General features: G+C 38.7%; 5 protein-coding genes across 5 annotated transcripts in view; 3 read left to right on the top strand and 2 right to left on the bottom strand.

Moving 5' to 3' along the window:
- LOC140783451 (kinesin-like protein KIN-14N) overlaps window positions 1-3465 on the bottom strand; it is a 4113-nt gene extending 648 nt beyond the window's left edge. Inside the window, exons 1-9 of the mRNA XM_073130342.1 lie at window positions 3205-3465; window positions 2865-3104; window positions 2622-2766; window positions 2411-2520; window positions 2215-2334; window positions 1929-2132; window positions 875-1084; window positions 722-796; window positions 23-168 (exon numbers count right to left, since the gene is read on the bottom strand). Of these exons, the coding sequence (XP_072986443.1) occupies window positions 23-168; window positions 722-796; window positions 875-1084; window positions 1929-2132; window positions 2215-2334; window positions 2411-2520; window positions 2622-2766; window positions 2865-3104; window positions 3205-3228 (1274 nt within the window). The 5' untranslated portion in view covers window positions 3229-3465. The remainder of the gene's footprint in view (window positions 1-22; window positions 169-721; window positions 797-874; window positions 1085-1928; window positions 2133-2214; window positions 2335-2410; window positions 2521-2621; window positions 2767-2864; window positions 3105-3204) is intronic.
- Window positions 3466-3852: 387 nt separating this feature from the next.
- LOC140783225 (oxygen-evolving enhancer protein 3-2, chloroplastic-like) lies at window positions 3853-4969 on the top strand. The gene is made up of 3 exons (XM_073130019.1): window positions 3853-4229; window positions 4352-4647; window positions 4797-4969. The coding sequence occupies exons 1-3, from the start codon at window positions 3917-3919 to the stop codon at window positions 4893-4895; spliced, it is 708 nt and encodes a 235-aa protein (XP_072986120.1). The 5' UTR covers window positions 3853-3916; the 3' UTR covers window positions 4896-4969.
- Window positions 4970-6433: 1464 nt separating this feature from the next.
- On the top strand, window positions 6434-7395 carry LOC140785074 (histone H2A.6). The gene is made up of 2 exons (XM_073132783.1): window positions 6434-6711; window positions 6946-7395. Exons 1-2 carry the CDS (start codon window positions 6523-6525, stop codon window positions 7150-7152), a joined length of 396 nt encoding a protein of 131 aa, XP_072988884.1. The 5' UTR covers window positions 6434-6522; the 3' UTR covers window positions 7153-7395.
- A 164-nt stretch (window positions 7396-7559) lies between these two features.
- Window positions 7560-13696, bottom strand: LOC140785075 (formin-like protein 11). Its single transcript, XM_073132784.1, has 7 exons — window positions 12821-13696; window positions 11460-12177; window positions 10843-11368; window positions 10557-10756; window positions 9870-10105; window positions 8227-9116; window positions 7560-7943 (listed from the first exon to the last, which is right to left on the bottom strand). The coding sequence occupies exons 1-6, from the start codon at window positions 12980-12982 to the stop codon at window positions 8283-8285; spliced, it is 2676 nt and encodes an 891-aa protein (XP_072988885.1). The 5' UTR covers window positions 12983-13696; the 3' UTR covers window positions 7560-7943; window positions 8227-8282.
- A 1645-nt stretch (window positions 13697-15341) lies between these two features.
- Window positions 15342-17985, top strand: LOC140785226 (uncharacterized). The gene is made up of 3 exons (XM_073133006.1): window positions 15342-15477; window positions 15553-16492; window positions 17277-17985. Exons 2-3 carry the CDS (start codon window positions 15739-15741, stop codon window positions 17906-17908), a joined length of 1386 nt encoding a protein of 461 aa, XP_072989107.1. The 5' UTR covers window positions 15342-15477; window positions 15553-15738; the 3' UTR covers window positions 17909-17985.
- The last annotated feature ends 2132 nt before the right edge of the window (window positions 17986-20117 follow it).

The raw sequence follows: 20117 nt of genomic DNA, 5'->3' as shown, positions 1-20117 counted from the left end.
ATAAAATCCCCAAAACCAGTACCAGTATGGTATTGTGCAGCTTTTCCGTAATTTATCTCCTTCCAGAACTTGCTGTTCTGCATCAGCTAACCGATCTTGCAGATTTTTCAATACTTTCTTTTGTTCTTCATATTCTGTCATCGTCTCTGTGGCTGTTAGATCAGCCCTCTAGACAAATAGAGAAAGTAATTAGTCAAACTTGGGTATATTTTGAATCCCAAATGGAAAGATTAAAAACAGAATAGAATCAAATAGTGGGAGACTCAACAATTGTTTAACTTATAATGATATCCAACAATTAGGAAACAGTCAAATATCTTGCTTAGAACGTGTACTGACATTTTTGTTTTATATATCTTTATAAATTAAGACATTCAATTAACAAAAGGAGATAAGAGCAGCCCATCCAGAATAGGAATAAGAACATATCAAGTGATTCAAGTCCATTAATTTGGCAATCTTGCTAAAATAATGTTAATCAATAGGGTCAGAGATTGTACAAAAAGATGTATGAGGGATGCAGTTTCCATGCATCACAGCAATGGATCATAGTACGAACTACAGAATAGAAGGAAGGCTTTCTTTGTAAACGATAGTTTTTCCTCTCCTCTTGTGGTAAGAAGATAGAACTAAGTTTATGTACCATATTATCACGATCTTCAAACCAGGAAAAAACTATGTTATGACTAGAGAGATCACTTTCATAAAGGCCAGTGCTCACCTTAAGCTTCTCATTTGCAGCTGCAAGTTGAAGTTGCAACGTGCGTATCATATCTCGTTGTGATGAGCATGCTTCCTATAGATTTGCATTGGCATGACTTTTTTGTGGATAAAGGACCACATCAAAGGAAATTTTAAAACAAAGTAGACAAACCTCGAGAGCATTAGTTTTTGTTGTTGCACTGTCAAGTTCTATTGCAGATTTTCCAGTAAGTTCTTTATATTTAATGATTTCAGACATCAAGCACTGCACTTGATTTAATTGATGGTCACGATCATCTCTTACTTGGTGAAGTTCATTTCTAAGACAATTGACTTCCTTCTTTAGCTCTTCCTTCTGTTTTGATGCTTCTTGTTGGGAAGACTGCACAAACAGCCAGCATTAAGTTAGTAATGTTGTGTATGTTAATAAGTATGTCAAGACAAACCTGTTGAGAAGTAATAAGAAAGATGAAGCATCATAGACAGATAAAACATTAAAATGTGATAGACAATTGCAAGGGAGGGAAAGACAAAAAAAAAAAGACATGGAGGGAACTAAAGATATCATTTAATTCGATGCTTTGAATTACATAAGAGATGAATGACAAAAAAACAGTAGGCATAGCTGGTTCTAATGTGGTCATTTATTTCCAAACTAATGTTCTTTTTTTACTCAAGCTAGCAATCTACAAAATATAGTAAAAATCAATTTCCACTTACACAGGCATATACTCATTTGCCAACTAAACAAGAAATACTAAAACCATAATTACTATGTCCTTTTTAAGCATATTCTTTCTTGACAAACAACGGTATTCTGTAAGATTCCCTTGAGAAACACGAGTACTTATCCAAGCCAGCGAGTCAGCAACAACCAATTACAAAGATAATGCAACAAAGCGAAGCACATGAGACAAGTTCTTTTGGTTTTTAAAGTAGTGTGGCCAAGCTACTTCCCAGTTGAGGCTCAGGGAATATCAGAATATGCCTGAAATACTTCTCATTTTCAGAGAGATCACATGGCTGAAGATGTAATGATGAATAATTCACAGGAAATGGTATACCTAGCATTTTATGTCCACATTACTTACAGAAATTCACAGTAACTTTTGGACTTAACAAGTATTCTGAAATTAGAACAGCAAGACCATCTTAAAATTTGCTCATCTATACCTATGTAATCCAGCCATAGGATTAAAAGAAAATGCAAACAATATAAAGCGCACCCTGGCAACATCCAACTGAGTTTTGAATGAGTTGGCATGATCTCTCAAACCATTTAGTGTTTCCATCATAGCATTCTTCTCCTTCTGCAGCTTGGTCATTGTCTCACCATTTTTCACAGCTTCTGCTTGAAGATTGCTGTTATATTGTTGCAGACTGGTATTGTATTCCTGCAGTCGTTTATTGGTCTCTTGGAGCATCTTAATCTGCAAAGACGAAACAATATATACAACATAATGATAAATAGATAATGTCATTAATCTAACAAATCTGTCTTAAGATACTAACTTGATCATTAAGACGTTTTGCTTCCTGACCGGCCTTTTCAAGATCTGCAGAAAGAGCATCTCGTAAAGTTTCAGCAGCAACCCTTGCCTCTTTTTCCTCCCCGTGAGATTTAATGGAATCCTGCCAATTTACCATCGTCAACTAAATACATATGACTCGGATTTAATTAAAAAAAACTACCTTTTGAAACACCCACCATTTTCTCAGCCTCCTCCTTTCTGAGTTTTTCTTCCAAAGAAGCATACTGTTTCTTAAGATCCTCAATTGTCCCATTTAGTTCTTCTATAGTACTTGTCAATTGGGCAGCTATATAAAGGTAGAAAAATAACTTATCAGATCCAAAGAAATGATGCAAATTTTCATAGTGAGACTGAACATTATGCGACAAAATATAAGAAAAAAGTTACCAATCTCAGAGTGCCTTTTCTCCTCAGATTCCAGCAAACTTCTAAGCTTCTCCAGTTCCACCAAATTGACATCTTCCCGCTCCATAAACCACTTGATGCAAGCTCTAAGCTTTTTTATATATTCCATCATCTGCTCACTCTTTCCCTACAATAATAAAAAAAAACAGGTAAAATACAAAAATTCGCAAATTAACAATAAAAAACTAGTCAAAACTTCAAATTCATGATTTGACATATATTTACCTTGAAATCATTCTTGTTCTTCCCCTTCATCTTCTCGCCTAGCAGCCTCTCGACATCCTCCCTCGAATTGAATTCGATTTCTTGATTCACGGCGGCTGCCGCTGCCGCCGGATCGCCAACCCCACCATTTACGGCAGAAAGCACCGATCTAGATCGTATGTTGTTCGCCGCTCCCACCATTTTTCCTACCGCAACCTTTCGCCTCTTATCAGCCGGCGCCTCATCTAGATTCTCCTTCCTCTACCCAAGAAAGAACACAAACCCTAAAATTGGTACTGCGAAGATCTAGAGCATAAATCCTAGGAAGAGAGTGAAGAGAGGAAAGAAGAGCAAACCTTACATTTAAGGGGTTCCTAAAGGACATCCGAGCTGTGACAAATCGCACGCCTACGGTTAGGTTTCGGGTGGAAGGTCCGATTTGGAGATAACAGTGGAAAATCTGAAAGAAGCTTTTGGAGGGAAAGACTCCTATCTACCCTTCCTCCTCCTCCTCCTTCTTCGCTGGGATCGGGTTAGATCTAGGGTTTTCTTTAATCTCTCGTTTCTTTGCTCTGAGTGGAGGAGAAGAGGGAAAGGTTTGAAATCGTTTGAAATTGGGGATGGGCGGGGGGAGGAGTGGATTTCGTTTTGTTCCGAAACTGCCCCTACTTTTGTGAACCCGTGTCTATTTGACGCATAAATTAACGCCGTTAGTACCATCATCATCAACGTCCAACGATATCGAAATTACGGCCTCAATTTTGAAATGTAATTTCATGTCTAGCTCACGTCTCCGCCGACCACCATGTGTACATCACTCTTGGAAGTGGAGGTACGCCAGATGTCAAGCTCCTATTGGACAAATAGAACCCAATCCAACCATGTCATACACTCACCACATAATTGTACACGTGGCCACCATTTACTGGCTCTCCACTTATCCAGCAGATAAGGAATCACCCGCACCATGATTCCTCTCATCTCCGAATAAAATCCCATTTTCCCCTCTCCGTTCCAATCGAGAATTTAGAGGGATAAAGAGAAGGGAGTAGAAGAGAGAAGCAAAGCGGAGAATGGCACAGGCGATGGCTTCGATGGCTGGCTTACGTGGTTCGTCGCAAGCTGTCTTAGACGGCAGCCTTCAGCTCGGCGGCTCGAGCAGGCTCGCCGCGCCGGGAAGCAACCGGCTAACCGCAAACCGGACCGGGTTCACAGTTCGAGCCCAGCAAGGTCCGGCAGAGATCGAGGCCCAAGTCCAGACCGGCCGCCGAGCCATGTTAGGACTCGTGGCCACCGGTTTGGCCGGTGGGTCCTTCGTTAAAGCCGTCCTCGCGGAGGCTAAGCCCATCAAGGTCGGCCCACCTCCGCCGCCATCTGGAGGACTACGTGAGTTTGCTTTCATTAAACAAAATAACAAAAAATTACAGCTTGTGTAGATGTACAAGGTTCTTTAATTCTTTGTTGGAGGAGTAAATTATGATCATAATCTATTTCTACATTATCAACAGCTGGGACTCTAAACGCTGACCAACCTCGAGATTTGGATCTTCCATTGAAGAAGCGATTCTACCTGCAACCATTAGCTCCGGTGGAGGCAGCAGCAAGAGCGAAGGAATCAGCAAAGGACATCGTAAACCTGAAGGGGTTTATAGACAAGAAGGCATGGCCTTACGTCCAAATGGACCTCCGCCTGAAGGCCTCTTATCTCCGCTATGATCTTAACACCATCATAGCTGCAAAGCCTAAGGAAGAGAAGAAGTCCCTCAAGGACCTCACTGGCAAGCTCTTCGCCACCATTGATGGGGTAACAATCCTTTCTTTATTACACACTACTTTGAATCACACTTCACACCTTATATTTGTGAATACTAGAAAGGAAAGATTTGCTATACATGAATCAATTAAGAGCAATTCTTGTTGACTTGTTTGCTTTGTTTCTGTATTCAAATACAGCTTGACCACGCCGCGAAGATCAAGAGCACCCCAGAAGCAGAGAAATACTATGCCGCGACCACATCTGCCCTTGGAGATGTACTTGCAAAACTAGGCTAGTGAAAAGCCTTGCACTCTTGTATTCTCTTTATCCTTTGTTCATATAAAATAGTATTGCATCTTGTATTATTGAACATTGGCTGTTTTGGTAATGCTTTGAGTGATGAAGAGGGATTGGTGCAACGGTAACTTTTATAACGCTAGGTAACAATGAACTGGGGCTCTAAATTACCGTCATGGTCAAAGGAATGCAACAGCATTGCTTCAAGTAAAACGACTGATAACCTTTAAAGAGAATAGTGAGAAGGTAAAAATTGGAGGGCTGAATGATGAACAGCTAAAATGCATGGAAAAGCTTGATGTAATGTGCCAAAATCTTTTAGTAGATGTCAAAGTAGGAATATGTGTTCGAATGCTCAATCTATGGAGCTAGCTTCATTGCAGTATATATAGAGAGAACTTACACGTAATAGTGAAGTTTAAATAATACAAAAGAATGTAATATTATAATGGTTAAATTCTAACAGAAAGAATATATCAAGGGGGTTCTTGGGTTGTTGTAGCTGACTCTTGGTATGTAGTTTGAGTTTGACATTTGTTATGATCTGCTACAGTAGAATCATACCTTCCGGAAGATCAGGACATGTGATCTTACAAACATCATGAAAGATTCCTTCAGCTTAATTGAAATAGCTGTACAATTTATCCATCATATGTGAAACTCCAAAAATCAAAGGCATTCAACATCGCAGGAAGTTGCTTAAAAAACAGTGTAATTTATAAGCATTGGGTTAAGCCCATGTGCTGTTACACAGGCTTCATGATGTATCTCCTTCACCAATGAACTCTATCTCTAACTTTATTCTGCAGCAAAAATAAACTAGTGACTAGTGAGGTCCTATATTTTGACATGGTTTAGATATATCCACATAAATGAGGTTTACTCACAAGTTAAGATTGTTGGCAGACTTATTCTGACCTTACTGCTTGATCACCATCTGCCCTTCATTCTTCTACCTGCCTCTGCTTTGCTAATGCTATTTATGCTTCCTTGCGAGCCTCCCTCTTGGCAACCTTGGTGGCTTCTTCAAAGCCTTTCTCAATCTTGGCCTCCTCCTCGGGAGAGAAGAAATGGGAAAAAAGAGGATTTTGGGGAGGGGTTGTAAAGATGGTATGGTATAGGGTTTGGATAGTAATAACCCGTTAAATTAACCTAATTGGACCCGGATCCGTAAGATGGTCTGATCAACTAGCCCGATAATACGATCGTCCGAGAGAGATGTGGGAGAAGTCGAGGGTGTTTAAAGTGAATTTTGAAAATGTAATGGTAAACGCAAGGTCTAAATAGAAATAAGCAAATAGAGTAGGGGATAAAATGTGAAAATCCCTTGAAATTTTAGAAACCTCGGAAAACGCACGACATCCGAGGAAACCGCTTCCGGATCTCCTTGCCACCGCTTCCGGATCCAACTCAAAAGGGGAAACCTTCATCTCACCGTTCACCGCTCATCGATTCTACGGATATAATTCACGATCCCCGTGCTCGTATCTCATTGGTCATTACCTCTAACCCAAACTACTACATAAAGATCCCAGATGCGGAAGAGCGAGAGCGAGGGGATTATTCGCGCCTTCTCTTCAAGTTCGCCTTCTTCCAAAAGAATTCGGGTTCGTTCTTCGAAGAACAATGGCAGGGAGAGGGAAGACTATTGGGTCGGGAGCCGCGAAGAAGGCAATGTCGAGGAGTAGCAAGGCAGGGCTCCAGTTCCCTGTTGGTAGGATAGCTCGCTTCCTCAAGGCCGGCAAGTACGCCGAGCGCGTCGGTGCCGGTGCTCCGGTCTACCTCGCCGCCGTCCTCGAGTACCTCGCCGCCGAGGTACTACTTTTTATCCTTTCTTCTCCCGTCTTTCTTTTACTCGCGTATATCGGAATTTGATGTTTTTAGAAGGTTTCTTCTACGACTCGATCTAGTTTGCTTCTTTTTCTTGTCTGTATAACAAATTTGTGGAGAAGACCCATCTGCTAGATTCTTCTAAAATTTGTATCCACCTCATAATTTCTTCAAAGTATTGTTTTCGGCACTCATGTTTCGTCTGATTTGGTCTTTAAGGTGTTGGAGTTGGCTGGTAACGCCGCAAGGGACAACAAGAAGACCCGAATCGTGCCACGCCACATACAGCTCGCGGTGAGGAACGACGACGAGTTAACGAAGCTTCTTGGGTCGGTCACCATCGCCAGTGGCGGCGTCATGCCCAACATCCACAACCTCCTCCTCCCCAAGAAGGCCTCGTCGAAGCCATCTGCCGACGAGAGCTGAGCTCTTCAACGCGTTCTCTTGTGCCGGAAAGTTTGAGGGTCCTCTCTCTTTCGCTAATACAAGTGTCGTAATCTTTAGTTGGGGTTATATTTTAGGTTTGTTTAGACTTAACAAGTTGGATTTGGGGATGTAAGAAAGGGTGTAGATGTGTTAGATGGACAGGTTTAGATTTGTGAGTAGTAACTTTTCCTCTCTCTCTCTCTCTGTGGATGGTAAAAAAATTTAAGGACTAATGGTTTGTTATATTCCCGATTCGTATTGGTGTGATTTATGAAATTTGTTCGTATACAATATTAAAAAGTTTACATCGATAGTTATATTTAATAACTTCCAAGTGTCTATAAAAAAATTAAAAAAAGTGGTTTGAAATTAATTTATATTGCTCCACGTGGTATTTAACAGGTATGTGCCATCAACATTAACAAATTCATACGAGAAAGACGAACAAAGCTTCCCTAAGCCATAGTTTTAGTTCCGACGCATACACGTATAAAATAATGGAGCTTGAACAGATTAGAACAAATACTAACATATTTTCTTTGTGAAAGTTGAGGATTTAAAAGACAAAATTTGGTGCAAAGATCCTAACAAAATTCTTTTCTTTGCAGAGCTACAATAAATGGAAAAATGATCAGTTAAATCTATCTATTTCTTTGTGATCTTTCACAGTGATGATTCCTGACAGAGCCTTACTAGTTAGTGAATTCTTGCCAGACATGATTGATGTAACAGCTCTTCAAGAACTTGTCACGAAGATATCACAGGATTTATTTGTCACTGCTTTTCGAGCCCTGGAACCAAGAAAATGGACGTCATTAAGAATAACACAAGTAAATTAAGTTTTTCTGCTTTCAGACGAGCTATTGCTGGTAAACAACATGTATGCTACTCTATGAGAAAAAACTTGGTCGATTAAAACTAATATGACAAATTGAATTAGGTAATTCAGTTTAAAAAAGTATCATTTCTTTTGCAAAAAGCAGCAGGCAATGGCAGAGACAAGACAAGTAGTGCAGGCTCAAACTTCCAGAATCTTCACAGTAAGAGAGGTAGTGAGAGGAATAGTAGTTATACCTGTAGTCAGTACTGAATTCCAATGGCAAAATCCACGCATCTCCCCTTATCTAAAGTTAACTCTCGTCATCAGAACTGGAACTTTCAACTCGCCGATCCCTAATTGCGGGAAAGAGATGCTCTCGTGGATCTGGCAGAGAAGACGTTGACGTCTCTCTACTTCTTGGTACCTTTGATACTTTCTTCTTTGATTCCCTCACTTGTTTGCATGCCTTATCCAACATTGCAAGGAAGTCTCGTACTATTGCAAACAGACGAAAGCCCTCATCTTTCCCTGCATTTCCATGGAAATAATCAACAGTATTCTTTACCAGAAATCTTATTCTCTTCTCTTCCTGCAGTAAGAAAGTAATATCGGCCTCTGCTTGTTCTACAAAATGATTAAGTTTATGGTAGAACCCGCTTTCTTCCTCCGTGCTTTTCATACTACTATCAATGAAGTCCTTTATCTTCATGAGCTTATGGCCAAGACTTGCCACTGTACTTGTTAAAGCATCAGCATCAAGACAAGCTGCCTTCTTGACATTCTCAAGTTCATCTCCTAGTCTCGAAACAACTTGAAGGCCAAGTCTACAGTAGTGATCTTCAAGTTCTTGGGGAGAATCATCAGTGAGATTATCAGAGCTCATACTAGAGATGCTACTTGGCTGTTCCTTTGCGAGACGTGCAGCACGAACACCTTCAGAACGAATAATCTCTTGAACAACAAAATGCAGCAATGTTGTCTTTCCGTCAGTTCCTTTAACATCTGCCAATTTCAAGAGCGTGTCTAGCTTGAATGCCTGTGCCCCTCCTCGGAAGGTACCATCATTCATGCGGTTCCCAGTTTTAAGAACAGCTTCTAACAGCTTTAAGAAAGGACGACTACTTCTGAGCTCCTTGCAAGCTACCTGCCAAAATGGATTGATCATATAAAAAAGTAGAATATCAATTTCAAGGAGAATCGATATTTTCTTGCATTAAGGTTTTCTTCTGCGTAAATATAGAATCGAAAAAGCCCCTAGATTGAGGCATGGATTTGTAATATTTTCTGACAAGCCATTGTTTATGCACAAGTAGTGACCACACAAGCATTAAAATAAAAGAGGAGGTCAGAATGGAAGATACTCTATGACAATAGCTTCCTGTCCATCTTCAAGAAAATCATTTAAAACAGCGACTGATCTAATCCATAAAAGAAGCCCACAATTAACAATGGTTAGTATAATATGTGTTATTAAACAGTCAAAATTTCATCCAAATAGCTAACTGCTATCAATTTGGCACAAAATGGCTCCTAGCAAGATCAACTATAGTAGAATCTGCATGTATACATACATATAGGCTTGGAATACAAACTTTAAAGATCAAATCCTATAAATGCAATCTCAAGGAAAAGGTTGAAAGCGCTCTCTCTCTCTCTCCATCTTTCGGTTAGTCTATTATAATCCTAAAGCATCATCAATTGCAACTCATACATATAGCATCTATTAATCTTTATCAATTTTACTTGTACTTCAATATTTCAGGTCCCAAAGATTAAGTTGGATTTGTCATCTTGTTCTCAAAATTTTTGACTCCGAGATGAATGACACAAAATGTCATATCAACTCCAAAGAAGATTTAAATTATTTATAAAAAAAAAAACTGAGATGTAGACTCGCCTGTAGTGTTGAAAATGACTCCTTCATGTTTGCAACTTCCTCTGGTAGAGAAGCCATGAAAAGCAATGCATCTAGGCGTTGGAAGACATAAGGAATATCAACCAACACCTTTAAAAATTGTTCTGCTGGACCAAGTAGGGAGATATCTCCTCCATACAATCTAAGCTTTAGCTCTTCATCAGTTGTAGGAGCCATTTTCAGCAACGTCTTAAGTAGCTCTGCTGGAAGCTGATCACCTGGATTGACGGATGAAAAGGATTAAACAGTGGCAAGAAAAAAAGAGAAAGAAAATCTGCAACACCGATTGCAAGTTGTTGCATGTAATATGAATCGATGTATGCTCTTAACTCTTAAGGATTCAATAAACTAAAGAGACACATAATTAGCAAAAGCCCCTAAAAGTGAGTCTAATTGATGACTGCTGATTGTGAGGAAGAGCCTGATTCTGGCATGTCTCAAAGATCTTAACTTGGAACAAGAAAGAAATCAAAATTTACAGTGATTTGGTAAAAAGATCCTAAAAATTTTACCCGATAAATGTCATCTTCATTGATATCATTCAACTTTTTTCAATAGATCTATTTAGATAAGCCAACGTATCTTTTCAACAACTTCAAAATGTACAGAGTTATGCATAACGTTTGCTTCAGCACAAGCTTGCATTCGAAGAGATTAAAAATGGATTACCTTCCATAACTGCATCACAGACTTCCTCTACTTTCACGTTTAAAGCCTTCAATGATATTGCCAAATTCTGTGCTCTTTTAGGATCAATAATGCAAACATATTGAGAAGGATCCTTGAATGCTGCCTCTTTCTTGCCCTCATTCTTATTCTTATCAGCAGAGCTATAACCAAATAGACTTTCAATCATCTCCTCATTAAACCTGTGATCACAATATGATTTTCTGCATCAACTATATGTGATTCCAGTAATAAAAAAAGACAAGACAATATATATCAAGAAGCTTACTGGAATGAACCAGATTTAATTTGATCCCACACCATTGATTGGCCCGGGTTTGCAAGAACCTTATCCCAAAAAAATGGCTTCAACTTGGTTTTTGGTGCATCTGGATCAGCACTACCAATTTCCTGTCCAGCAGTTGCATTTACCGACTGTTTTTGTCCAACTGGAGGGTGCACTTTTGAAGAAATTTGGTTTCCAGCAGGTGGACGAGGGACAGCTTTAGGTGGTGGTGGTGGAGGAGGGCCAGGCTTTCGACTGGATGGTGGAGGTGGTGGAGCAGGAGCAGGAGCAGGAGCAGGAGGAGCCGGAGGAGCCGGAGGCAGTGCCTCTGGTGCAGAACTGCTAGGTGCAACAGATGGTTCGCTTGAGGTAGAAGTCATAGGCTGCACTTCAATCTTTGGAGTTTCATCTGAGTTCATTTTCAAAGTTAAAGCACAACCATTTTGGCTTGGTTCTCTTTCCAGAGATGAAGCACCAACTTTATTTGCATCAATTGGATTTCCCTGACTATACGACTTTAGGGAAGAACCTGGTGCAACATCCTTAAATCAGCACTGGAAACAAAGATTTGTGCTAAATGAGTAAATAGATAAGTAAATTATTCCAAAGCATCACCATACCAGCAAAGTTACTTAAATTTAAACTTAAAAGTGGTCGATCATCCCTCTGGCTATATGTCGTAAAATTTTTGCTTCTACGATATTTACAAAGGCAAACAAGGAGGAATGCAGCAAAGAATGATATCCCTGTCAAACTTAGAACAACAGCGGTGTCAACGAATCTTTTGCTGCTGTTTTTCTTCTTTGGTGGCAAAATTGAAGCAGTGCTTGGACTGATTTGAGCATATTCTGGTGGAAAGAAGCTGCTAGGAACAGGAGCTGGAGGAAAGTAGTTAGGTGCTGGTGAACTTACAGGTGATGGAACAGGCGAGAGTGCTGGAGCATAACTAGGAGATTGAGCTCCAGGGCCTAGGGATGGAGCTGATACTGGTACTATTGTTGGGGCCAGGGAGGAATCAGCCAAATTTCTTCTTGAAACAGGATACCAACCAAGTAATGCTTCAAGATTATCAGCCCACAAGTACCTCAAACTATCTTCCCCAGAAGCAGGAAATGGAAGATTTTGCTTGCTCAAACAATTAATAAATGTTCGTATTAGTTCTTCCGGCACATTAAGTATAGCTTCCTCTAAGCTGCGTTTCACAGACAACCTTTTCGACAGATATATCTCATCAGAATAATGGAGGATAACCTCAATGAAATGAATGTAGCCAGAATTTGTCTTAATTTCTTCTAAAATTTTCATATCTAGACCACACCGGAGCCATGCTAGTTCCACCTGCAGTCATAATATGATGGCATCAAGCTGTGACTATCAAAATTAGTGAGAAGCTCATATCGTAGGAAATCAACCGGTATACAATAACTTGATACTGAACATATATTGCCATAGTGCACTCCAAGAATGTATATTATTTGAAGATGCATAAAAGTTTATGCCAGGAATCAACTATACATATTGTCATGGTACATCTTATCTTAAATGATTAACACTGCGAGTCTTCTCTTTTGAATCACCTATATTTGCTAATGAAGGAGCTATCAAGTTTCAGCCATTTTGAATTTTTAATATTCTAGTGAGAAAACTTGAAGTTGCCATAACTCGCGCCATTGACTCGCGTACATATAAATAATCTTTAATGTATTTTCAAAGTATAAGCTAATTCTTCTCTAATTCTCCATTCAACTTACGTCAAAAGAATCTTATGGACGACATCGACTTGGACAGCAGATAAATATAAGATTAGTGCAATGGATCTTTAACATAACCAGCAGCTCTGATCCTATAAGCATGGCACTAGAATTACTAATAAAATTTCTATCATCACTAATAAGGTGAAAAATATAACAATGCCAGGCGATGATGATATTATCTAGCGAAAAGAAAATTTTGACAAACGCAAGGTGGAATTTCATCTTACTGCTTGATCTATATCTGGAAAGGGTTCGATCTTGGAAGAATCCCTCAAACTCGAGAGCAAGCCGTCAGAGTCCTGCCTCCCTGCCGATCCACAAGGCACCAAAAGATGCAGCAAGATCACATACACGGCGGCGAACCCATTTATGCCCCAACCCATCATCATCTCCTTGATAGCATCATCCGATCCCAAAGTGAATGCACAACCCACGAATCGTTTGAATAATTGCCAGATTCGAATCTCGATCACCCAAAAGAAATCTTTAACGAGCGGGAGAGAAAACTGAACAAAGATTCCCTAATGCTCGATGATTCCCGCCACTTCGATGCAATATAGAAGGTATTGTAGAGTACCCAGCAATTTTGCGAATTGAAAAAAAAAAAAAAAGAGTCACCTTTTGATCAAGAAAGCGTAAAGATAGAATGCCTAGAATGATTTCTCCGCTAATTTTCGCCGACCGCAGGAAAGAGACGATCAATGCGCTTTAGGATTCGAGTGGCAAAAGGGTTCCTCTCTTTGATGCAGGTCTCTATTTTGTTTAATTTTTTGAGAGTAATATTTCCGATTAGGATCTAGTAAACAAATACTAAGGTTACGATATGATTTTATAGGATTTGGTTCCGAGAATTTGGCACCTTATATAATCTTCAAATCCAAACCACAACATAATTAGTTACATATAACTAAAAACTTTATCATGGTAAGGAAGGATAAGGAAAGAACATAATCTTACTATCGAACTCTAAATATATTCTAGTTTGTGAAGTTGTCAATAACTATCCGTATATTATGTAAAATACTTCAAACTATTTTTAAATAAATCGGAAGTATAATAATGCCCGCCGGACGCTCGACAAAATGCTTCTTTGAAGAAGTTGTTCAAACCTTTCCTAGTTATCACCACAAATCAACAAAAGTGTTTCACAAAGTGCAAATTCCCACACCCTCGAGACCGCGTGGGAGTCTGCGACTTTGGAGGCATCTCAACTCGTCAACCGTGTGCTTCTTGGGCTTGTTAAACTATTTCAATCCCACCATTAGCACGAGGAGGAGAGAAGGCTACGCAATTCGAGCTCTTCCAAAAGTCCTCTCCACTTTGGGCTGGAGCTCGCTATTCGAGGCTATTTAATAATTGGAATATCTGGGATAGGCACACATTTCGAGACAATTAGACCTTCGAGATGGCCCATTGACGCAAGGTATGCAGTGACTATCATAGTAGAGATGACTAATTAAAACATTAATTAGCTGTGCTTTGCTCTCTTCTACTAACATGATTGATACAAACTCCTAACTAAGATAGTGAAAGTTTACGACCATATTGCTCGTCCTATCCTGGGAATGGGCCATGCAAACCTATCAATTATGATGATCAAAACTTCATGTCTAGTCCAAGTGTCGAATCTTAAATAGTATATATATGTATATAGCCCTGTTTGGGAGTTAATTCTGTGGTCCTACAAGGGATGGTGGTGTAGTAAGAATCATAAATGCTCAAATTACTGCTACGGTGGCCTGGAAGAGACGAGAGTAAATCTTTCACTCGGTTGTAAGGTGGCTTTTGAATGGTAATAAAAAAAGCGGTGCTTAGACTTCTTCCCATGTAGGGGCTCATACGAGGGAAAGAACAGAGACCTACCAAGCACCAACTTAGCATTTAATGTTATTTAATTGATCTGATATTATTTGTCGTTTGTTTATGTCAAACAATGTTATTAAGGTCACGTCTTATGGTTGGTAGAGGAAATACTATAGGTTTGTTTGGAAGAGTGAAATAAGGATCGTTATCTAAAAGAACAAACTCTGGTGTATTTTTTTAAAAAATTATGTCAAATGCCCAATAAGCAAAGGAAATAAGCAATCCTGTGATATCTTTATCTTAACTTTTAGTTAGGATAAAATTTTAGAATATCATACTAATTTATTTTAAAATATAAATAACTAAGTTGCCCTCTCTAATAACATTTTAGAATATATTACCTGTAATGTGACTATAATATAATTATCAAATTATTAAATTATAACGTGACTATAATATAGAATATTAGAATATATTTGTAATGAAAATATTTTAATTAAATATTTGTTTACATTAAACTAGGAAAGACTAAAAAATCCAATTTGATCATATTTACTTTTATTCCAAAGAAACATTATCTTATTTCATATTTTTATTCAAATACCTAACAAAAAATTAAGATAATTTTTTTAATACTAAAATATATTCTTATTTTATCTCAATCTCGGGTGTTTTTCAACCCGCAGCTTAATGGTCACTAAAAGTTATCACAAGTTGAGATATTATTTAGATTTGTCCAACCAAATATCTTAAAATTGACACATGAGTCTCATTTATTTTCTCTTCTTCATGCTTAATCTAAAGGCTGTTTATCTGGAGTGCTTAATGTGAATTCACACTGTACTAATGACCCCAGATCTTTCTAAGTTAGTGCCTTATTGACTCCAGCCAAAGATTACTTGTCTTAAACAGCAACTTGCTATCTCCTTTCCTCATGAATAAACTGTACTTATTCTTCTGGTTCTCCTTTGTCTTCTCTTTAGAGCCATTCCTTGTCTCTTCTGCACCATAGAGTCCAGTTCAGGAAGCCTCGGAGTTGCATTTTGCTTTTGGGTTCTTCTCCTAAGCTGAAAACTACAAGGTTTGCTTGTCTTTTGGCCTCTCTTGGGTCTCTTCTGCAGCTCTTCTGTGAGCTCAGTTGTTATTAAAGTTGCAGGGTTTTGAAATTTCCTGGTCATATGTACTGAGGAGACTAGACCTTTGTTATATCTCTTCTTAAAATAGAAGATCATCATAACTCTGGCTTTAATGATGCGAGGTGACCACTGAGAAAGGATAAAAGAAATGAGCACTGGACGATAACATGCTCTTTGAATACATAGCTTGCCAGAATTGAAGAAAGATGGGTGAGAGAAGTCATGGAGCAATGAAGCAGAGAAGAGCGAGGAAGCCAGAAGAAGGGAAGAAGCTAGAGAAGGAAGAGAAGGTGCCCACAGTGTGGTTTTCTCTGAAGAAATCTCTCCACTGCAAATCTGAGCCATCAGAAGTGCATGCCCCAAAGGCCAGGGGACAGCTCACTACCATCTTGACAAAGAGAACAGGGAGATCAGGTTGTTCCAGATCCATAGCCAACCTCAAAGATGTGATCCATGGGAGCAAGAGGCACCTCGAGGGGCCACCAAGTTGCAGCCCGAGGTCCATAGGGAGCAGTGAGTTCCTCAACCCAATAACCCATGAGGTGATTCGTAGTAATTCCAAGTGCGAGCTCAAAATTACTGGGTATGGAGGTAGTCATGAGGGTGAGGCTGGAGGGGGTTCTACCTATGTTGGTACACTTAGGCCTGGGACCCCTGGCCCAGGATGGCACCATGGCTTGCACTGTAATAGCAACTCTTCCTCCATGGGAGTTACTACTACACCTCCAAGGAGATCTCCTAACTATGCATTAGGAGGGCCAGGGGGATCTCCTCTCTCTAATGCTGTGTTTGGTAATGGTGGAGGTGGTGATGGAGCACATCATTTTTCTTCATCACATAGGGCCTCTTATGATGCAAGCCTACATCGGTCCTCCTCTCCTACTGTGAGCTGCCACAAGTGTGGTGAGCTGTTTGGTAAAAGGGAGGCATTGGAAGAGCACCATCTCTCCAAGCATGCAGGTATGTTAACCATCCTGAATCTTTTATGCTGACCTTGTTTTGGTTTGTCTCTATTTCATCTTTTCTGTTATCTTATTTCCTCCATCAGAAAGTTGATTTGAATGGCTATGATGATTTCCTTTCTTAAGGAGGCATAATTGTCATTGTTGACTATCTCGTGGTTAATGCTTTCCTACAAAATCCATTTTGAGTCAATACTAATCTTTGTAAAATTAATTAGGTAAAATATTTAGAGCTTATACATTGTTGATCAATCCCGTTTCAAATGTCGCTCTTTTTCTTGAGTTATGGTTTACAGAATTTATTTGTAGGTCATTTGATACTTCAATTTCTCAGGCTTTCTGATACTGTTTGACCCTCTGCAAACACTAATTGAGTTGGCAAGCACTAGTATCTGGACTTTCAGATCCTTGCCTCAAATGCAATCATCCTTTTGCATTTATATCTCGAAGGATTAACCAGGGGATTTCATATGCCTGCAAGAAATACTGCATTCAATGTCTTTTCGTAGTAAATTGCTTTTACAATCTTCTATCTGGAAACGGTCTAAAAGTAGCGAACTAAATAAGATAAAGATATCCTTCTGAAACAGAAACAAACTTCTTTTACAAAACTTCAGCTTGAAAGAAATAGCAACCAAGATTAGTTTTACTCCATTCCCATTTTAATTTTAGTTACGCCCTTACTAGCATATCTGATTCAATCATCTCTTAGTATGCAATATTATGCCAACTCTACTCAAATTGGAGTTTGATCTACAATGTTACCACTGTTATTTCTGCAGTTACTGAGCTTGTGGAAGGAGACTCCTCGAGAAAGATAGTTGAAATCATATGCAGAACGAGTTGGCTAAAGTCTGAAAGCAACTGTGGTCGGATAGAGAGGGTCCTAAAGGTCCATAATATGCAGAAGACGCTGGCTCGGTTCGAAGAGTACAGAGAAATGGTGAAGTTAAAAGCTAGTAAACTTCCAAAGAAGCACCCCCGCTGCCTTGCCGATGGCAATGAGCTCTTAAGGTTCTATGGCACCACAATTGCCTGCTCACTTGGCATGAATGGCTCCTCAAGCCTATGCAGATTGGAGAAATGCAGCGTGTGCCGGATCATCCGATATGGCTTTTGTGCAAAGAAGGAACTGAAGGGAGGAATAGGTGTCTTCACAACTTCCACTAGTGGGAGAGCATTTGAGTCTATTGAAATCTACGATGACGATACTTCGATAAAGAAGGCATTGTTGGTCTGCAGAGTGATTGCAGGGAGGGTTCACAAACCACTGGATAACTTCCAAGAGTTCGAAGGGCAATCTGGCTTTGATTCATTGGCAGGGAAAGTTGGTCTCTATGCAAACATTGAAGAGCTCTACTTGCTCAATCCAAGAGCTCTACTACCATGCTTTGTTGTAATATGTAAGCACTGACACAAGTCATCCTTTCTCTTAATCTTTTATCTTTATTATGTCGATCTTGAATATATAATTTCATCTTTGTCACAAAATGCTATTGATGAGCTCGTCAATCTTCATATCAACCTACACTTTTAGGAACAACAACCAACTGCTCCTGATCAAATAGCTGCTCTCCATACCATCTACATCCACATTAAATGCCTTGTGGCTCTTTGTCAGAAGTTTTAAAGAGAAGATAAGGAACACATATATTTGTATCTTGCACCTTTATGATATTCACTGAAGAAGAAAGGTTATTGCGGTGAAAGTACACAAGAAATTTAGTTTCCTTCTAATTTGATATCTAAGTAGGCATAAGGCATTGACCAGTAACCATGTTCATGTGCACTGACTATAAAATCTGAATAATATGCCTATTATTTTTAGTAAGAAGTTGTTTGATGCTGCACACTAGTCTCCGGATTGTGCGCTAATCATGAGGTTCAAGATCTTGGCTTCTTGATACAAAGGTCAACTTCATCATAAACAGACAAATGTGTTATTTGTTTCTATTACCTTGTAGTCAAATATAAGTGAGACTAGACCCTCGCTTTTCTAGAGAATACTGGGCCTTCAGCTGCATTGCAGCTGAAAATTGACCTATATGTGATTTCTTCATTAGTACTCTCTAACTACCGGTTGTTGTATATGTGGTGAGGAGCTTCGTGGTCCTGTGCTTGAGTGAAGATGTTGTTAATTTTAAATTTTAATTAAATTTAAAATTAGTAATTAAAGGAATTTAAAACCTAAGCATTATAAGAATTCTAAAAGTTTTGTAACGATCATACCTGTCATTTTAAAATAATTAATGGGCTGAATTTATTTGAGGATCTTTTGAAGAAATTCAAAATACCTCAAATACCTATAAATATCACATTTATTCATGAGAAAAAAAAAACAACAACAACAACATAAAATTCAAAGTCAAATATAAAGTTTTGACTATTTTTATCTTTTAATTTTCTCTTATATATTATTTTATTTAAATTGGAGGAGTGCGGTTATCACAGAGACGTGTCGAAAGATTGTGTTATTCGATGAAGCAGAAACAAGGTTCTTGGTTGTACCTTGGAGGAAAGAGAAGTTGGTAACTCTACATAGAGGGCATCATTTTTTTTTAGAGTAATTACGCTTCGGTGTGCCTCGTAGGCCGAGTTTCTTAACTTTTTATTATTATTATTTATATTAAATAATATTTATTTTTATTTTTTTTAACATATAAAACTAAATTTATTATGTGAATAAATATTTTATGTTCAAGTTTTTAGAAATAAAAACTAACAGAGAAAATTAGGCAAAAGCGACAATCTGACGACCAAGTAAAATTTGGAAGAATATGAAGAATACTGCATTCTTTATAAATTAGGTCCTATTCTGATCACTGATCACTTGCACATCTAACAATGCAACTGATGCTTTTCTAGTATGAGAAGGAAGCGTGAGCTTGACGAAATTGACCAAAAACAATGTTCTACAATATTTCATTACATGCCTTCTCTTTAAAACCGAAATCATCGTGGATGGAAAATAGTAGACAAATATCAGTCTCTTTCACATTTGTGGTCTGTTCTATCTTGTCCTCTGGTTCCCAACTGCTTGAAGTCAAAGCGAAAAAGAGTAGGAGCTTAATTGATCAGAAAGGATTCATATAATTTGACTTGAAAGACAAAATGCTGTTCATGAAAGAGAGAGAGAGAGAGACAGAGAGAGTTGAATGAATGAGTCCATGAAATTATTGACCTTCCTAATTCACTAAGCAATTAATCCGAGTTGATTCCAACGACATGGGATAAAACTTTTACTTACCAAGGTTGAGTTTTCTCCTGACATGTTAATGAGCCAGCAGTGACGACTGTAAATAAACTTTAACCGGCTATATGATCACTTAACTTTGTTGACTATTATTCTGCAATCTCTTAAATATTATAAGATGTTACATCCGAGCTTCACCACAACGTATTCTATTGGAAATTCACCTGGCAAACGATCATCCTTATCATGGTAAATTGGTGGTGCAGGAGTCGTCTTCCATCTTCCATCTTCCATACTAAGTGGACAGTGATTGGTACCCAAACTTAAGTATTTAAAATAAGCTTAGCTAATCTTTGTGTGTGTGTGTGTGTGTTTTTTTTAATTGTTACTGTCTAGAACCAACTACGTATGTATGTATGTATGTGGGTAA

This window comes from Typha latifolia, chromosome 3 (genome assembly GCF_019914945.1).
Source record: "Typha latifolia isolate L0001 chromosome 3, TyphaL0001v2, whole genome shotgun sequence".
Lineage (NCBI taxonomy): Eukaryota > Viridiplantae > Streptophyta > Magnoliopsida > Poales > Typhaceae > Typha > Typha latifolia.
This window is presented reverse-complemented; position numbering and strand designations above follow the sequence as displayed.